At 51.1% G+C, this 18,421-nt stretch overlaps 1 protein-coding gene across 1 annotated transcript; it reads left to right on the top strand.

Moving 5' to 3' along the window:
- Window positions 1-173: 173 nt before the first annotated feature.
- Window positions 174-17,616, top strand: TFAP2E (transcription factor AP-2 epsilon). The gene is made up of 7 exons (XM_036255195.1): window positions 174-200; window positions 533-1,027; window positions 1,597-1,648; window positions 13,013-13,235; window positions 14,773-14,891; window positions 15,421-15,562; window positions 17,334-17,616. Exons 1-7 carry the CDS (start codon window positions 174-176, stop codon window positions 17,614-17,616), a joined length of 1,341 nt encoding a protein of 446 aa, XP_036111088.1.
- Window positions 17,617-18,421: the final 805 nt, after the last annotated feature.

The raw sequence follows: 18,421 nt of genomic DNA, 5'->3' as shown, positions 1-18,421 counted from the left end.
GGGTCGCCCATACTTGAGGACCCGGCCCTCGCTGAGTTCCAGGCTGGGTTGCTCCCCGCCGCCGCCAAGTGACCCCCTCGGGCTGGGCAGGCTTCCGCACCTCTTCCAGGAACGCTGGCCGTCGGGCGAGTGCTCCGCCGCCTCCACGCCTCGCGCTCCACTCCACCCGCCCCATGCTGGTGCACACTTACTCCCCCATGGTGAGTAGTCCGGGGTCCGGGAGTGCAGGAACAGCAGGAAGCCTGAGCGCTAGACCTTCCGAACCTCCTCCAACGAAATCTCGGAGGGAGGGGGCCACAGGGGCTCCGCCAGCTAAGAACGGCGAGCGCGGGTCTCGAGATCGGTGTCCCCAGCCCGAGGCTCCTGCACCCGAGGCTTCTGCGCCCGCGGGTCTCTCAGAGATAAACCTCCCGCCCGGGAAAGCGGGTAGGACGGCAGCTGGACCCTTGTGAGCTGTCCAGCAGGAGGGTCCTTTTGATCTGGACTCCTTTCAGCCACTGTGGTCGCTTAACGCTCCCTTCTCCTTCCCCAGGAGCGCCCCGACGGGCTGGGCGCAGCGGCTGCAGGGGCCCGCCTGTCGTCTCTGCCCCAGGCGACCTACGGGCCCGCACCGCCACTCTGCCACACGCCTGCCGCTGCCGCTGCCGCCGACTTCCAGCCGCCCTACTTCCCGCCGCCCTACCCGCAGCCGCCACTGCCCTATGGCCAGGCGCCCGACGCCACTGCCGCCTTTTCCCACCTGGCCGGCGACCCGTACGGCGGCCTGGCGCCCCTGGCACAGCCTCAGCCTCCACAGGCCGCCTGGGCCGCGCCCCGCGCCGCTGCCCGCGCAGCAGCCCGCGCCCACGACGAGCCGCCCGGCTTGTTGGCGCCGCCCGCCCGCGCCCTGGGCCTGGACCCTCGCCGCGACTACGCCGCCGCTGTGCCTCGGCTCCTGCACAGCCTGGCCGACGGCGCGCACGGGCTGGCGGACGCGCCTCTCGGCCTCCCCGGGCTGGCGGCGCCGCCCAGCCTGGAGGACTTACAGGTGAGGCCAGAATGGTCCGGGATGGGTCAGGGCCGTGATTTAGGACTATGACTAGAGGCAGCGTGATTAATACGGGAACCCAACTTTTCTCCCAGCCTGCCTTTTTTCACTCATGACTCTGAGGATACATCCCACGTCCGGGGTTAGACACTGCCTGGCCCTTAAGGCAGCGGGGAACTGAGTCTGTGCGCGGTGCCTGGATGGCGGCAACCCTCCGCGGAGTAAATGGGAAGGGGCTGAGCCACTGCTCTCCATCTAGGCTGGGCCACGTAGGTCATCTATGCCTTGTCTGGGTCTGCTGGGGCAGCCTGTGTCTGGAGCGAAGAAAGGCCGAGGAGTTGCCTAAGGTTCAAAATTCCTTTACGGCGGGGTGAGGTACCCAGGGCCCAGATAGACCACACAGATGGTGCCGAGCCTCGGCGAATCTTGGTCCCGCCCGTCCTGCCCCAGGCGACGATGATGTGCACTGGGCGGAGCAAACGGGACCGGGACCAGGGACAGTGGGGGCTTGGGAAGAGAAAGGACACTAGGTCCACAAGCTTCCTTACTACTGCCTCTCCTATTTGCAGGCCATGGATGAATCGGGAATGAGCCTACTGGATCAATCTGTGATCAAGAAAGGTGAGGAATGGCGTGCATCTGCCAAGGCAGAATCGGGCGGGATGGTGCAGGCCCTGGGCGCACAAACCCATTTTCTTCCCTCCTGAAGCGTGCCTCCTGTGCGTCACCAGGCTCGGTAACCAAGGGGCACTCTTCCTGACCCAGTAGAGGGGCAGTGGAGGCTGAGGGGCCTGACCAGAGCTTGGGCAGCTGCACAGGTTGGTGAGTTGGCCCCAGAGCCTGCAGCGGGCCGAGTCCACCAGCGCTCACCCGACTTCCCGGGCCAGTCAAGCTGCACTGGGGCCTGGCCTCTCCCTACCAAGGGGAGGGCGCTCTTATGGATCTGGAGTTAATTTGCAGAACAAGTTAAACCACTTCCCGGTTTCCTAAGAGGTGAGAATGGGGGTGTAGTTCCCATGAATTTCATTAAATGATTTCCACATTACAGAACTTTACCAGTTATTAGCCTGGCAACCGCTTTCTGACCCTTCCTTCCCAACAGGGCTTTGGCAGGTGATGGGGGAGTGGCAAATCTTGTGTTTCCTTGGGGAATTTTCTCTCCAAGAGGGAGCCTCTTTTGGCATTTAGGAATAAGGGGAGGTGGTGTGTGAATATTAGGCTGTGTGCAGGAAGGTGAGGGCCTGCTTGCTCCTGGTGTCTATGTGAGTTCCGGTTCTGTACATGTCTGTATATTCCCTTCCTGGGTGTCTTTCTGGTATTTCTTGGTATAAGTGTTTTTGTTGCTGTGAATGTGTGGTATTTCTATTATGTTAGTGTACAGATCTGTATGTTTGGGGGTCTCTATGTGTGTATCAGGGTCTCTGTTGTGTCCCAGAATTTGACCTTTGGTACCGAGGATCTCTAAACATGTGAGAGTCACTTCCTGTGTATTTCGGAGGGGTGTTTGTGTCTCTGCACTAGTAAAAACCAGGGATTTGAGACCTGCCCTTGAGTGGATTTTCTGGCTTGAGGACTGAGTTCTAGCTGTGCCAGGAAAGGTGAGAAAGAGACAGAAAAAGACAGAGACAGAGATTCTGAGGGGTCCAGGCCTTGGGCAGGCTCCTTAGATTTGGGGAAGGTGTGGGGCAAGAATCCAGAGATAGAGACAAGTCCGAGGTACCTGAGGCAGGCATCACCCCCCTGGGATTTGATTCGAGTTGGTTTTCAAGAGTGAATTCAAGCCCAGGCTCTGTTTGCCCTCCACCTGTTCCCAGAAGAGGCTGGGGGTGGAGGTGGCGGTGGGGAAGGAGGGCTGGACTTCCAGGAGCTAGGACTGCTTTACTGGGGGCTGAGAGTTAATTGGACCACCTGAAGTATGCGTGGGGAAGCTGAGGGGACAGGCTTCCTGGAACTTGGGGGTGGAGGACTCCAGGTATTGGGGCTGTGTCACCTGGAGCTGGGGTTTGGGAGAACTCTAGGAATCCGGTTGCCTGAAGTGGGAATGGAGGTGTGTGCTGGGGACCCAGCTCTTTTAAGCGCTTGGTTGACTTAGTGGACTTCTTTGAGCTCGGTCAACCCAAAGATATGATCGTAGTGGCTGACCCCAGGTCTGGACCCCAGGCTGGAGGAGCTGGGGGAACTAGGCTCACTGACTGCTGGGGGAGGTCCGCCTCCTGAATTATGGAAAGGGGCTTGGGGACCTCTGCCCTGGGGAAGAGTAGAAAGATCAGATGGTGCTCTGAGCACCTTAAACCCCAATCCCCAGACAGGAGGACTCTGAGGAGGCTGTGAGGAGGCAATGGAATTGTCCTGGAGTGGCTTCTCTCAAGGGACATCAGCTTCCATAAATCCTGGTTCCCACGTGTGCCCGGGAATCCCCAAAGGCAGTCCAAAGAACACGACGAGTGTGGCCGGGACTGCCCAGAGTGCTGCTGTGCTGACTGGGAGGCTGGCGGGATGGGGGGGGGGGGGGCGGTGTGATTGCGGGTGCAGCGTGGATGTTTCGGGAATAGGTACAGTGTCTCGGGTCTGTGGCTGAATGAGCTGAGTACTGCGCCCTGGGCACCCCACCCCGGCCGTCAAGTCCCAGCCCGGAGCACTGCGGAAAAGGTGTGTGTGTGTGGGGGGGGGGGTTCCCTGCGGAAAGGAAGTGCCTGGTCCTGAGCCTCGAGCCTGGAGCCTGGCCCTCTACTGGCGCAGAGGGCCTTTGGTGGAGGAAAGAAGGGCGGCGCCGGTACGTTCAGGCTTTGCAAACGCCGAGCAGTGCTGGTCCCCGGCGCTCCCGGCCTAGGGGTGCGCGCTTTGGCTAAACAGGTGGTCCGGCTAGAGCCCTGCTCTCAGCAGGCCATTTTGGCGGGGGTTCTTCGCTGTCACTGTGAGACTGGTCACTCCCCCAGCTCCCTGGGGGCCGTGAATTAGTGCCCTGCTTCACCCTCAGGCCCTTCCGATGGCATCTGGAGCCCCTGTCGAGTCTTGAAGTCCTCTGGCACCTGCCGGCAGCTGCGGGGACCTCGTTCCGGCCGGGCTCTGAAATTATGGAAAGTCATTCTTGGCTAGTCGAAGCATCTGATTCCTCCAGCTCCTCCCGGCCCTGGCGGGAGGGGCAACAGTTGGAGTCCTGGGTGAGAAAGGGAGGCAGCTCCTGCCCTATCCCAGAAGCCATGCAGTCTTCCTACTGTGGGCGCGTGGGTGCTTCTGGGGAGGAGAGCCTGGAAGATATCCGGGCCCAGACCTTGGTTGTAAAATCTTCGCTCTCCAGCCACTTGTCCCGGAGGGGAGCGGAGGCAAAGCCCGGCCCCGCCACACACTTCCAGGTCGGCAGCCCCAGCAGCCGCGGTGTGGGTTAGAGGATGGCAAAAGGGGCCCCGCCAACCCGAGGGAAAGCAGAGCCCTCCATTTTCTGCCCACATTTGTCCCCTCCAGTTTTGCGACCTGTCCTAGGGGCACAGAAAGCAGGCGGGACTGATGAAGAAGACAGACCTAGACAGGAATATTTTCCAGCTGAGAAAGGCAGTGAGAGGGCCTGTGCAGGTCAAGGTGGGAGCTCAGAAGGGGAGCGGTGAGTCCTGAGGCTGGGAGGCTTCCTGGAGGAGGAGACATTAGGAAGGATCACCCTAGGCACCCAGTGGGTGTTGGTTGAATGAATGATTGATGGATTTTGAAGCCTAAGTGCATTGAGGGAGGGGGTGTAGAAAGGGCCCAGCTGCTCTCCTGCCCTAGGTGCTGCATGTACAAATGCCCTGTCTGTGGAAAAGCCAAACAGGTTGAAAAGGTTAAAAATCTCCGTGGGTTTCAGTTTATACAGTCACAGCTGGAGGGGAGTGGTTTGGGAATGAGAACTGAGATATTCCTTGTTCCCTCCAAAGACAGTGGGTTGCTTAGCTGGGGGTGGGAAATCCCTCTCTGCTGGGTCGAATTGTCCGGTCTCAGGGGGTCTCTGGGGCAGACAGGGGCTGATGTAAAGTCACACTCCCCTCTGCTTCTCTTAGCTTTGGGAAGGGAAAGGGAGATGGGGAGGGTCTGGGCTTCCAGGTGAGTCTTCAAGCAGGGACAGGCCTAGGGTGAAGTACTCACCTCTGAGGCAAGATTTAGATACATAATATATATATTTTAAAATAAAAATAATGCAAAAAATTCATGATAAACATACTATCAAATCGTTACATTAAGACAGACTCTGACACTGCACTTGCACAACCCTGCCTCTCCTGCCTCCCAGACAGGCCACTGTCTGCCCCCAAAAGGGACGGAAAAACCAGTGCCCATTCAGAGAGTTTGGAGGGCATTGTAGAGCAGGGGAGTGAAGGGTGGGAGCTATATTTAGAAGAAACCTCCTGGCAGTTGGTGAGAATGAAGCTTAGCCAGCAGGTCCCACTGAAGGAGATGAGGAAACTCAGGTGGGCTGGGAGGAGGGACATTACCTTTCCTGTCTGCCTTCCTTCTCCTGTCCCTCCCCTCAGGCTTTGGACAGTGGTACAGTGTGGTCTTAGAAAATACTGCATCAGAATCCCTTTAGGGTATTTGTTTAAAAATGCAGATTTCTGGGGTACCAACTCACATCTATTGAATGAGAATCCTTGGAATTTGCATTTTTTTACCCATTTATTAAAGTAAAATGTATATACCTAAAATTCAGTCATTGTAAAACTATATAATTTGATTATTTTTAGTAAGTTTCTATTTATATAATTATAACCACGTCCATTTTTTAAAAATTCTACCCAAGAATATGTTTTTTTACTTTATTTTTATTCTTCTATTGATTTTTAGAGAGAGAGGAAGGGAGAGGGAGAGAGAGAGAGAAACATCGATGAGAGAGAACATCAATTGGCCACCTCCTGCATGACCCCCACTGGGGATTTGGCCCACAACCTGGGCATGTGCCCTAACTGGGAATCAAACCGGTGACCTCTTGGTTCATGGGTTGAGGCTCAATCACTGAGCCACACCGGCTGGGCAAGAATATGTTTTATTGATTTTTTTTTTTTAAGAGACAGAGAGAAAAACATTTATGTGAGAGAAAAACTCGATTGGTTACCTCCCATTTGCTCCCTGACTGGACATCAAGCCCTAAACTTAGATATGTGCCCTGACCTGGAATTGAACCTGCAACCTTTTGGTGTATGGAACAACTCTCCAACCAACTGAGCCACCTGGCCAGGGCATACCCACATCCATTTTTAGACATTTCCATCCCCCCTAAAATCCTTTAGCCTCATTTGTAGTTAATCCCCATTCCCACTCCAAGCCTTAGGCAACCACTGATATGCTTCCTGTCTATAAATTTGCATGTTTTAGATATGTTATATAAATGGAATGTATACATATGAGGACTTTTGCATCTAGCTTTTTTTACATAGCATAATGTTTTGAGGTTCATTTGTGTTGTAGCATGGATAAGTAGTTCTTTTTTTTAAATTGCTAAGTACTCAATTGTATGGATGTAACACATTTTGTTCATTCCTTCATCAGTTGATGAACACTTGGTGTTTCCACTTTTTGGCTTTTATGAATAATGCTGCTATAATATTCATATTCATGTCTTTGCGTGGCCATATATTTTTATTGCTCTTAGGTAAATTCCTAGGAGTGGAAATGCTGGCTTTTATGGTAAGTTTGTGTTTAATTTTTAAAGAAAATGCCAAGCTCTTTTTTAAAGTGGCTGTTCTACTTTACAAGGAGTTCCAGGTTCCCCACATCCTCACCTACACTTGATATTGTCTATCATTTTTATTATAGCCCATCCTAGTAGTATCCCAGTATAGTTTTAGTTTGCATTTCCCTAATGACTAATGATGTTAAGCACTTTTTCATTTGCTTTTGAGCCATTCATATATCATTTCTAGGGAATGTCTAGTCACATATTTTACCATTTTCTGATTAGGTTGTTTATCTTATTATTGAGGTGTATGAATTCTTTATATATTCTGGATACACATCCTTGGTCAGATATATGATTTGCTGATATTTTCCTCAAGTTTTTGGTTTGTCTTTTAGTTTTCTTAATATTGTCTTTTGAGGTGCAAAAATTTGTAATTCTGATGAGTCCAATTTATCATTATTTTCATTTATGGATCATGATTTTGGTATTGGATCTAGGAACCCTTTGCTCAACCCAAGGTCGCAAAGATTTTCCTCTGGAAGGAATTTCCATTTTAACCAACCTTCCGGGACAGTCTGTTGCATACTCCCGATTCAGCGATCAGAATCTTTCCACCATGAGTTGATAGAGTGTGTACACATGTGTACGAGTCTTGTCTGACAAGTTGAATAACTAGGAGCTCTGTGTCTGTAGGAGTGTGTAGTATATGTGAATGGCTTCTGCTTGTGTGACCAGGGGGACACCATGAGTAAAACCCTTCAGTTTCAATGGAAAAAATCAAAAACAAAAACCCTTCAGTTTCAAGAGTCACTGCTGCAGGAGACAAACACCAGTGTCTCTGCTTTGCAATCTGTGCTAGTTTAATTCCCACCTCTACGACTGTCCCTTTTTTGGGCTGCCTGCTTCCCTCACCTTGGGTTTTGTTCCTCTTGCTATTTTTGAGGGAAGAGGCTCTGAGGAAAAAGGGAAGGACAAGTAGGGGAAGCAGCAAAGTCTCTCATTCATATTATACACAAGCACATGTCCACCTGTTATGCACCTAGACTCAGCTGCACCTATGTTTTATACATCTGGGATACACTATGTTTAAGCACATCTATAGGAACAAAAGCACTTGCAGATATTCATATGCATGCTGCTGCATTCCTGCAACACTCGAGGAGGTAGAGACTAATGTCTGTGTATATAGCTGGGGCTCAGCATTTGTTGAATAAGTAAGTGTGCACACGTGCAGTCTCACCCTCATTGCTCTATGACAGGGAATATAATTTTTGTAGACAGTCACTTTTGTGACACACATGTACTCATTGTGTCCCTGTCTGCGCACGTACAAATAGTCTCATGCAGCTTTGGTCTCTCTCCCCTCTCACAGGGTCTGGCCTCAGGGGGCCCCAGCTTTTAATAGAAGTTGGATGAAAGAGGCTGCTGGAGGAGAGAAAAATTTTCTGTTTCTCTGACCATTCCCTCTGGCCAGAGGTCATGGGAGGAAGGACAGTCTTTTAATTTTTTTTTCTTTATTGATTTTTTAGAGAGAGAGAGGAAGGGAGAAAGAGAGAGAAACATTGATGAGAGAGAACATTGATCATGTCCCCAGCTGGAGATCTGGCCCACAACCTGGGCATGTGCCCTGACTGAGAATCGAACTGGCGACCTCTTGGTGCATGGGTCGATGTTCAACCACTGAGCCACATCAGCCGGGCAATCTTTTAATTTTTAATTTATCAATTTGCTGTTTTATTTTTTTAGGTCAAACTTGAGGTATAATTTACATATAGTACAGTGCACCCTTTTTTAGATGTGAATTTCTATGAATTTTGACAAATGCAAACATATGTAGTCATGTAATCATTAAAAGAATTAAGTCCTGGCCAGTTTGGCTCAGCAGTTAGAGGGTCAGCCTGCGGTCCAGAGAGACCCGGGTTCGGTTCCCGCTAAGGGCACGTACCTCGGTTGAAGTTTGTCCCCGGCCCTGGTTGGTCGTGCGGGTGGCAGCCACTCGATGTGTCCCTTCACGTCGATGTTTCTGTCTTTCTCTCTCTCCCTTCCTCTCCCTCCCTCCCACTCTATCTGAACAAAAAATGGAAAAATGTCCTCTGGTGAGGATAAAAAATAAAAAAAAAAGAATTAAGATATAGAATAGTTCTGTCACACTAAAAGTCCCCTCAAGACAGAGGGACACAGATGAGGAGGGAACCTGTGCCCAGGCCTGCAAGGCACTGGGGTGCGAGACGGAGATTCAGCCTATTGTCCAGGGCCAGTGCACCTGTCCAGTCAGAACACCCCTGCCCTTCAAATGGGAGAGGGCTGGGGAGAAGGCAGGGTCAGACAACAGCCAGATCAGAGCCCTGTCTAATTAAAATTTTGATGTTTTGTCATCATGGACTTTTTCATTAATTTTTATTTTTTAAATATTGTATTAAAATACTACTTATCTTGATTACTGGATTGTTTTGGTGCCTCCTTAAAATTTGCACCCAAGGGGAGGGCCTCACTTGCCTCACTCTAGTTTGGGTCCTGTCCTGTGGACTGAGCCAGCCTGGGGTCAGGGTGTGTGTGCTGCTCAGTGGCTGCACAGCCCCAGCTCTCAACTCCTCCCACTCACTCCCATCCAAGACCTTTGGCCCTCCCTGTACTGAATGAGGACCCAGGGAGTAAGGGCAGTTTTACCATAAGGTGCTAACAAAGGAATGGGGCTCCCCAACGCCCCTCCCCCAAACCTGGGCTGTGGGCCATCATCACTCTTTTTCCCATTTCAGGTTTCAAAGGCCCTTGCTTCACTCATTTAGTTCACATTCACTGACACCCACTTGTGTCAAGACTTTGCCCTCAAGGCGCAAGCTGGTGGGGAAGATAGAAGTGGGAGCAGACAGGGAGGTTCAGTGTGTAAGGAGGGAATCAGGGCGACAGAGAGGGAGGGTGGAGGGCCCAGGAAGCTTTGCACGGGGACAGTGCCTGAACTGAAGCTTGGGAAGAGGGGAGCCCTGCTCAGTAAAATGGAGAAGGGCCCCTGAGACAGTTCTGTGGTGCTCACACACTGGTGGCCCCACATCCCAGGTGGAGTTTTATACATGTTCAATTTGGCCTCTGCTGGGTTTTTATTTTTTTTTGGTACGTGCCCCTAGCGGGAACCGAACCTGGGACTCTCTTGTCTGCAGGCCAATGCTCCAACCGCTGAGCCAACTGGCCAGGGCCTCTGCTGGGTTTTTAAATGTTTGAAACTTTTGCCAATGTTAAAAAAAAAGGAGAGATATCACATAGAAACCCTGAATCCTGGTCTCACCAGCAAAAAAAAAACAATCAAACCAGGACACCTGGCAATGTTGGTACGTCCAGCATGATAAGGGCCGAGTCGTGGCTTTCCACAGGCAGCGCCATGCCCCGGTCTCGACTTGTTACCTGTTGTGCTTCCTCCTTTGCTGTCTGGGGCTGTGCTGTCCACTGTGGGAGCCTTTAGCCACATGGGGCTACCAGGCATTTGAAATGTGGCTAGTCTGAATTAAGATAGGCCGTAGTATCAAATATGCATTGAATTTTAAAGTATAAAAAAATAATGTAAAGTAGCTCAGTAGTACTTAAAAACATTTTTTTCTTTATTGATTTTTTAGAGAGAGAGGAAGGGAGAGGGAGCAAGAGATGGAAACATCAATGAGCGAGAACATCAGTTGGCCACCTCCTGCATGCCCCCCACTGGGGATCGGGCTCACAACCTGGGCATGTGCCCTGACCCAGAATCAAATCAGCGACCTCTTGATGCATGGGTCGACGCTCAACCACTGAGCCACATCGGCCTGGCATCAGTAGTAATTTATTTTTTTTTTACTTTTCAAAGCCACCTTCTTCCTTCTCTTTTATTTATTTATTTATTTATTTATTTATTTATTTATTTATTTATTTAATATTTATTGTATTTTATTTTTGTTACAGATGTTTCTCCTTTTTTACCCCATTGACACCCTCCTCCCCACCCCCCTCACCCCGTCCCTGGCTTTGTTGTCCATGTTTATTGGTTATGCGTACGTACATATAAGTTCTGTGGTTTATCTCTTCCCTCCTCCCACCACCCTCTCTTCTGAGGGTTGTCAGTCTGTACCCTACTTCCACATCTCTGGGTCTACCTTATTCCTCAGGCTGTTATGATCATTATATTCCATATATAAGTGAGATCATGTGGTATTTGTCTTTTTCAGCTTGGCTTATTTCGCTTAGGATAATACTTTCCAGGTCCCTCCATGTCATCTCAAAGGATAAGAGATCTTTCTTACAGTTGCATAGTACTCCATTGTGTATATGTACCACAGCTTTTTTTATCCATTTGTATCAGTAGTAATTTTTAATATATTGATTATGTTTCAGTGATAACATTTTTGATATAGTGGAGTAAATAAAATATATTAAAATTAACCTTACATGTTTCTTTTTACTTTTTGCTTAAATGGGGCTAAGAGAAACTGTAAATTTACATACATGGCTCACAGTGTACATCTGTTGGCCAGTGTGGGTCAAGAGGCTAAAAGGATAAATGGGGGACCAGGCAAGAGGGAGGGGTCGGCACAGCCAGGTCACAAAGGAGGATGAAGTAGGGCATGGTGATGGCTAAGGATGTGACCTTTGGACTCCATGGTCAGAGTTCATGCTCCTTATTACTGTGCCAAAACTTTTAGTTTCTCCATTTTGAAATGGGGATGGATAATGGCATCCACCCCACAGCGCTGTTCGTGTGAAGCACTGGGTGTGGAGTCAGTATTCTCTGAAGGACAGGCAGCATCATTTTGCCCAGCTATGGAGTTGGAATTTGTTTCTCAGGGAACGGACCAGGTGCTGACCAGTTTGAGGCTAGAGAGTGGTATGCGTTTCAGAAAGACCCCTCTGGAGCAGGGCAGGGAGACCAGAGCAGGAGGGGCTGTGCTGAAATTCAGGCAGGAAGTGAGTATCTGTGCATATGTGGAGAAGTGGCTGCATTCAGGCCATGTGGAGAAATGCAAACCTCAGGATGCGGTGATGGAGGGGATGTGGTGGGAGAAGGCAGTGTGGAAAGCATCACTGAGGTTTCTGGCTGGGGAAGGTCAGGGGAGGAGAGGAGTGCACATCCGGAGAGGGAAAAGCTGGAGGGCTCTGCCAAGCCAAAGTCCTGGTCAGCCTTGTCTACCTCTGCATTCCCAAGGACCTAGCACAGCTCCTGGCACACAGATGCTCAGCAAATATTTCCCAAATGGCTGGAGGGGTAAGGGCGCTGTCTTTGGGGCCAGAGTCCAGGGCTTGCTGCTGGTTCTAAATCTACCAGCTGTGTGATCTCAGGCACACCCCTTCACCACTCTGGGCTTCCGTTTCCTCATCTGTGGAACCGGAATAATAAATGTAGCTCCCTTGTGGGTTGTCCTGAGGATTCAGTGAGGTTGTCTGTGTAAGCTCACAGCACAGTGAGTGCTCGCTAACTGTTGGCCCCAGACTCCCCATTGACCCCCAAGACCTTCCTCCTCTACCAAGGCTCTCACTTTCCTGAAAGAAGATAAGCCCCAGAGGAAGTAAGTGCCTCAGTTATTTTCCCTTCCCCTCAAAGCTAAGCAGGAACATAGAGGTCAGACTGCTGGAAGAACTTTCTTTTAGAGCCAAGGGTGTCCAAGTGCATTTTAGAAAATCAACTTCTTAGATTCCCTTCCCTGCCCTTTGTAGATATTAGTAGATAATTAAAAAGCATTTGGAGGAGGGGCCTATAGGGTGTCTCTTTATTCCTGGTCTCCTTGAGCATCCCAGAGTGACTTGGCATGAAGGGGCCAGGGCTGGAGGCCTGATGGGGCCATAACCTCCCTGTCCCCTCACTACTCAGGGGGTGGTGAAGACATAGGGATCACAAGTGGGCAGGGGGGAGTTGGGGACCCCTTGTGAATGTGCAGATCCGGCTGGGCCCTGTCACAGTGACCGAAGGATCCTGCCCCCAGCTCAGACTCCATTTCCTCATCTCCAACTCCCTCTCTGGTCACTCATGCCCAAACTCCAAAAGTCTGCTGGGGCTATTTGAGTTTTAACCGGGAATCAGCCTGACTTAGTGAAGAGAACACAGGTTCAAGAACCAGACCGCTCTGGGTTCAAGTGCCACCACCCATTCATTAATTGAGTGCACTCGGGTGAGTCAACGTGCCTCCGTTTCTTCCTTTGTAAAGCAGGGATAGTAGAACCTTCCTCTGAAAGATGCTCGGACGTGTAGGTGTGTCTGTGTGCACAGCATGTAGCATGGTGCCCGGCACACACTGGTGCTTGGTCAAAGTGCTTGCTCACAGCTGGCTGGTGTCTGTGGTGCCTGGCTCAGTGTTGTTTCTCTCTCCCTTGCTCTTGCTTCTGCTCCACAGTCCCCATCCCTTCCAAAGCCAGCAGCCTCTCGGCCCTGTCCCTGGCCAAAGACAGCCTGGTTGGTGGCATCACGAACCCCAGTGAGGTCTTCTGCTCCGTGCCAGGCCGGCTCTCCCTGCTCAGCTCGACATCCAAGTACAAGGTGACAGTGGGGGAGGTCCAGCGGCGACTCTCGCCTCCCGAGTGCCTCAACGCCTCACTCCTGGGTGGTGTCCTTCGCAGGTAGGAAGGCCAGCCCACAACGCCTGCACAGTGCCTGGGCCGAAATCCGTGGCCAACTCAGTCCTTGTCAAGGGATCAGGGAGGGTCCAGCCTCACCTCAAGCCACAGGGCCATCTGTGCCTCCGTCTCCCTTGGGGATTGTGCTATTCTGAGAGCAGGCCCAGGTCCCCAGCAGGAACCACGGGTCTGTGGCCTTGGGGGTGGGGTGTGGAGGAAGAAGCCTGGGCATAGAGAAGGGTTGGAGGACTCACCCACATTGGGCAGGATGGACAAGACTGGGTCTGGGGAAGAAAGGGTGCCCTCTTAAATCCCTCCTCTAGGAAAGGGACCCCAGCACCCCCAGTCCATTCCCCATGGAGCACAGGCTTCTGGTGTGTGCATTTTGGAGTCCAGTTATCTTCTAGTTGTGTATCTGTTTCTCTTTGTGCATATCTTTTTTTTCTTTATTGATTTTTAGAGAGAGAGGAAGGGAGAGGGAGAGAGAAAGATAGAAACATCGATGAGAGAGAACATTGATTGGCTGCCTCCTGCATGCCCCCCACTGGGGATCAGGCCCACAACCTGGGCATGTGCCCTGACCGGGAGAATCGAACCGGCAACCTCTCGGTACATGGGTCGATGCTCAACCTCTGAGCCACACCAGCTGGGCTCTTTGTGCATATCTTTGTTACTGGATAGGGTATTTGTGCTTCAGGGCTATGAGTTTTGGTGTCTGAGAATGGTGTGTGCATGTATGTGCATGCATGAGTGCATGTTTATGTGTGTGCGTGTGCGTGTGTGTGGTGTAGGGGGTGGCCAGGAGGATATGTTTCCATGAATGTGAGTTTCCTGTTACTTCTAGTGGGATATGTTGGCCAAAGTGTGTCCTACCACCTTGTGTGTATGTGATTGCATATTCATCTGCAGTTAGACATGTGTGTGGAGCTGCATTTGTGCAGGTGTGGGGTTATCTCCTTATTCCTGGTCTCTTCGAGCATCCCAGAGGGGCTTGTGTGAATGTGTGTGTCTGGACCTATGTCCCTGGGATCCTGACTTAGTGTGAACATTTGTTTATGTGCCTCTACATGTCCCTGGGTGTCTGAGTCTGTGTGTTGCTGTATATGTCTCTATTGGGGTGTGTTTATTCTTGGCTCTCAGTGTATGCTCATCTGTGTATGTATCTATATGTATCTGTGTGTGTCTGCTCGTCCCAGTGTATCTGCATAAAGGTCTGTGTGTCCTTAGGTAGCTATGTATGGCCTAGCTGGCATGCTAAGGTGGGAAAAGGTCAATCCTGCCCCACTCTGGGCTGTCCTGCTATTGAGGATTACGGAGAAATGAGGGGCTCCTGGAGCTGGATGCTAGGTTCCCTACCCCCATCTTGGCTACAAAGTCAGTGAGGTTAGAAAGAGGTTGGGACCAGGCTGAAAGGGGTCCCAGACTGTCCCCGGGGCCAGACCTAAGCCTCAGCAGGGGTTGGTGAGGCAGCAAGGTCACTTAGCCTACATGCTTCTCTCTTATCTTCATAGTATGTGTCTGTCTCTCTCTGCATGTGAAGGGCCAAGTCCAAGAATGGAGGCCGGTGCCTGCGAGAACGGCTGGAGAAGATTGGGCTCAACTTGCCTGCTGGCCGTCGCAAGGCCGCCAACGTGACCTTGCTAACTTCACTGGTAGAGGGTGAGTGGGGCCTAAGGGTGGGTTAGCGTGAACATGAGGGGACCTGTGTCTTCCAGGCAACTATGTCTGACTGTCTCTAATGCAGGAGGGTGTGTTTAGTCATGTGTTTGTTCTTTGTCATGTATAAGTATGTGCACACACACACACATGCATGTGTCCATGCAGTATAGAGTATGTGTGTGTGTGTGTGTGTGTGTGTGTGTGTGTGTGTGTGTGGTGGGAAGGAGTGGCCAGTGTTTGGATGAGGTAAAAGGGATGAGGGGGTTAGCGTCCCTTTCCTGGAGGTTGTTGACTCTGAGCTTGGCCATCTTGAGTTCAGGCTCTGGGGTATATGGTGGGCTCAGACCCCATCCCTGGTGGCCCCAAAGGAGGGCAACGGATTGGGGCTGCAGTGGGAAATCAGAGGAAAGTGTCTATAGAAGCAAGATGGGCCCTGGCCAGGGGGTCAGATGTTTAAGGTAGTGCTCCAGGCTCAAAGGTACACCTGGCTGAAGTGACAGCTCATCAGTCAGCCTCTCCTCCCCCTCAGGAGAAGCCATACACTTGGCCCGAGACTTCGGCTTCATCTGTGAGACTGAGTTCCCAGCCAAGGCAGCTGCTGAATACCTGTGCCGACAGCACGCTGACCCTGGAGAACTGCACAGCCGCAAGAGCATGCTGCTGGCTGCCAAGTGAGTGAGGGTGCTGTGTGGGCCCTTTTGGACAACATGCAAGGCTGCCGTGGGTGCCATGGACAGGCACATGTAGGTGCAATGCACAGACACAGACACCAAGCATGGGCACAAGTGGCACCACACACGGCACCCCTACACTCAATGCTGTGCCTGCTACAGAGCACACATGGACATAGGTGGACATATCTGGATTCTATGAATAAGCAAAAATGGTGTCACAGACAGGCTTACATCCGCGCCATGCCCCCATACACTGCCCCATGGCATCAGCCCTAGTCCCATCATGGCTCTGAGGTTCTGTGGTCTTGCTCCTTCTGCTTGAGCCTCACCTCAGCCCTTCTGTTCCAGTGACTTCCATGAGGGCACCAATGCCCACCCAGGCCCCAGGTTGATCACCCCTTGTCCTTACTTCACATTTAACCCCTCTGCAACTCCCGTTGGTGCCTCCTTCACCACCATTCACATGCTGCCACCTCCACTCTGGTCTCCTTGTGTCTCTCCTGGACCTTCCTTCCAGCACCCCCACTGTTCAGTCAGATTCCCTGCACATGCACTGCTCCCTGCCCAAGAACCTCCCATGGCTCCCACTGCTGCTGCGTGGATTTTCAAACTAGGTTCTGTGGGGATGCTCTGGGTCTGTTGAATGATCTTGTATTCCATTAAGATTTAGTTTTTGGAAAGAATCTCATTGCAAGAAGGGAGAGTGAGACAGAAAGAGAGAGGAAAGGAGTAAAAAAGTTTGAAAACCACCAATTCGTAGGGTCAAGTCTAGACTCCTTTGAAGGCCCCACAATCTGGCCCATACAAACCCCACCCACTCCGATTTACCTCCCCTCCCTCCCCTGCCCTCCTTGGGCTTGCTCTCTTGCTTAGACCATCCAGTACCCCCATCTAATGCAGTCTTTCAAATTGCAACTCCACCCTCCCCTCTTTGAGACTTCCTCAAGTCCCCTAGGCAGAAGTGGAATCACAGACTCAAGGGACTTCCGTGATTCATGGGACCTTGGAGGCTGCTCATACTGTAGCTGGAGAAACACATCTAGTGCAGGGCTCACTTCATTCATTAACCAGCTAATTCATCAAGCACTTCCTGGGTCCCACTCATGTCTAAGATGCTGATTGGGTTCCATGGTGATACAAAGGTGAGACACGAGTGATTCTTCTGCCTGAGCCACACACAAGATGCACAAAGAAACACATAATGGCCACAAACTAGAGCAGGACTCAAATCCCAACTTAGTCACTTGGACAGGTCATCATACGACGGGGGTGATAACAGTATGGATTTGTTGTGAGAACTAAGTGGCATGATATACTTGGCACCGCATCTAGGCCTCAACTCATGTTCACTATGAACTATCATTTCAATTATTCAAGGCATATTCTGGATTATTCCCTAATAATTTCAGATAAAGCCCTATGAGGCACTGGGCATTTGGGGTGGGGGTAGGATTGGGAGAGGGGATCAAGGAAGTTTCCTGGATAAGGTAGTAGAGCTAGACTTTGAATATGGGCAGGATGTCCACAAGAAGAGAGATCCTAGGGCATTGGCATGTGCTGTTTACTAGCTGTGTGATATGGGATAAGTCAGTTAATGTCTCTGAACCTTAATTTCCTTTTCTGTAAAATGGGTATCATCTTCATTTGAAGACTATTGGCAGGGTCAGAAATCATAAATATAATATATATAAAGTACCCAGTACCTGGTAGATCCTTCTCTGGGCTCAGACCTTTGACTTCTAACCTCTGACCCTCCTTCCCTTACCAGGCAGATCTGCAAGGAGTTTGCAGACCTGATGGCTCAGGACCGCTCACCACTGGGCAACAGCCGCCCAGCACTCATCCTGGAGCCCGGAGTGCAGGGTTGCCTGACACACTTCAGCCTCATCACCCATGGCTTTGGTGGGCCAGCCATCTGTGCTGCCCTCACTGCCTTCCAGAACTACTTGCTGGAATCACTCAAGGGGCTGGACAAGATGTTTCTAAGCAGTGCGGGGAGTGGGCATGGTGACACCAAAGCTTCGGAGAAGGATGCCAAGCATCGGAAATAACCGCTTCCTCAGCCCCATCCCTAAGGGGCTCCCAAGGCCTGAAATGAGGTTTTGGCTCCTGGGGGTGGGCCTGAAAGGATTAAAAGATAGAATTGGAGTCAGGCCAGAAAGAAAACATTCATCCAGAAACCCCTGAGTTAGGGGCCTGGGTCGGAAAAGGCAGGGGTGGCTCTCTGGTGGTTTGCTGATAAGGGCCCAGTTGTCTGCAATTTTCTGACCCTGGATTGCTGAAAAGTGCTTATCAGGAAATTGGCATGTTAGAGCCTGGTTCTTGGGGTTGAGCCCTGCCCATTAGGGTGCTTGGGCAGTGGTGGGTGCTCTTGGGTCCAAGGCCTTGCTGTTTTTATTGACAGCAGGAGAAAAACTGTTAACAAACCAGAGGTGCTACTGAGGAGTTGACACCCTTCATCCTAGAATCACTGACTCCTAAAAAGGGGGTGCTGGCAGGAAAACTCCAGTGGGCTCTGTGGACCCCTCCCACTCTCGGAAAGTGAAAAGAGGTGGGCAGGAGGGGCCTCAAAGAACAAAGACGACAAAGCACAAACTGCAGAACTTGAATCCAGGCTGCACTTCAGTCCTGTCATTGCCCTATTTATTTATGTGTGTTGTAATTAAATTTGAAAGTTTAAAAATGTCCAGTGCAACTTATTTATCCCAAGTTGAAGACTCTCGTTTCACGGTTTCCTGCTCACGTACTCAGATGTCCAGTTGGACCAGGATGGAAAGGGTGTTTTTGCTCACAAAGGACTGTTGGGGGATAAGAAACCAGAGGGAAGAAAGATGTGTCAGGGACCCTGAGGCTGTC

Source organism: Molossus molossus, unplaced genomic scaffold, assembly GCF_014108415.1.
Source record: "Molossus molossus isolate mMolMol1 unplaced genomic scaffold, mMolMol1.p scaffold_m16_p_12, whole genome shotgun sequence".
Classification (NCBI taxonomy): Eukaryota; Metazoa; Chordata; class Mammalia; order Chiroptera; family Molossidae; genus Molossus; species Molossus molossus.
This window is presented reverse-complemented; position numbering and strand designations above follow the sequence as displayed.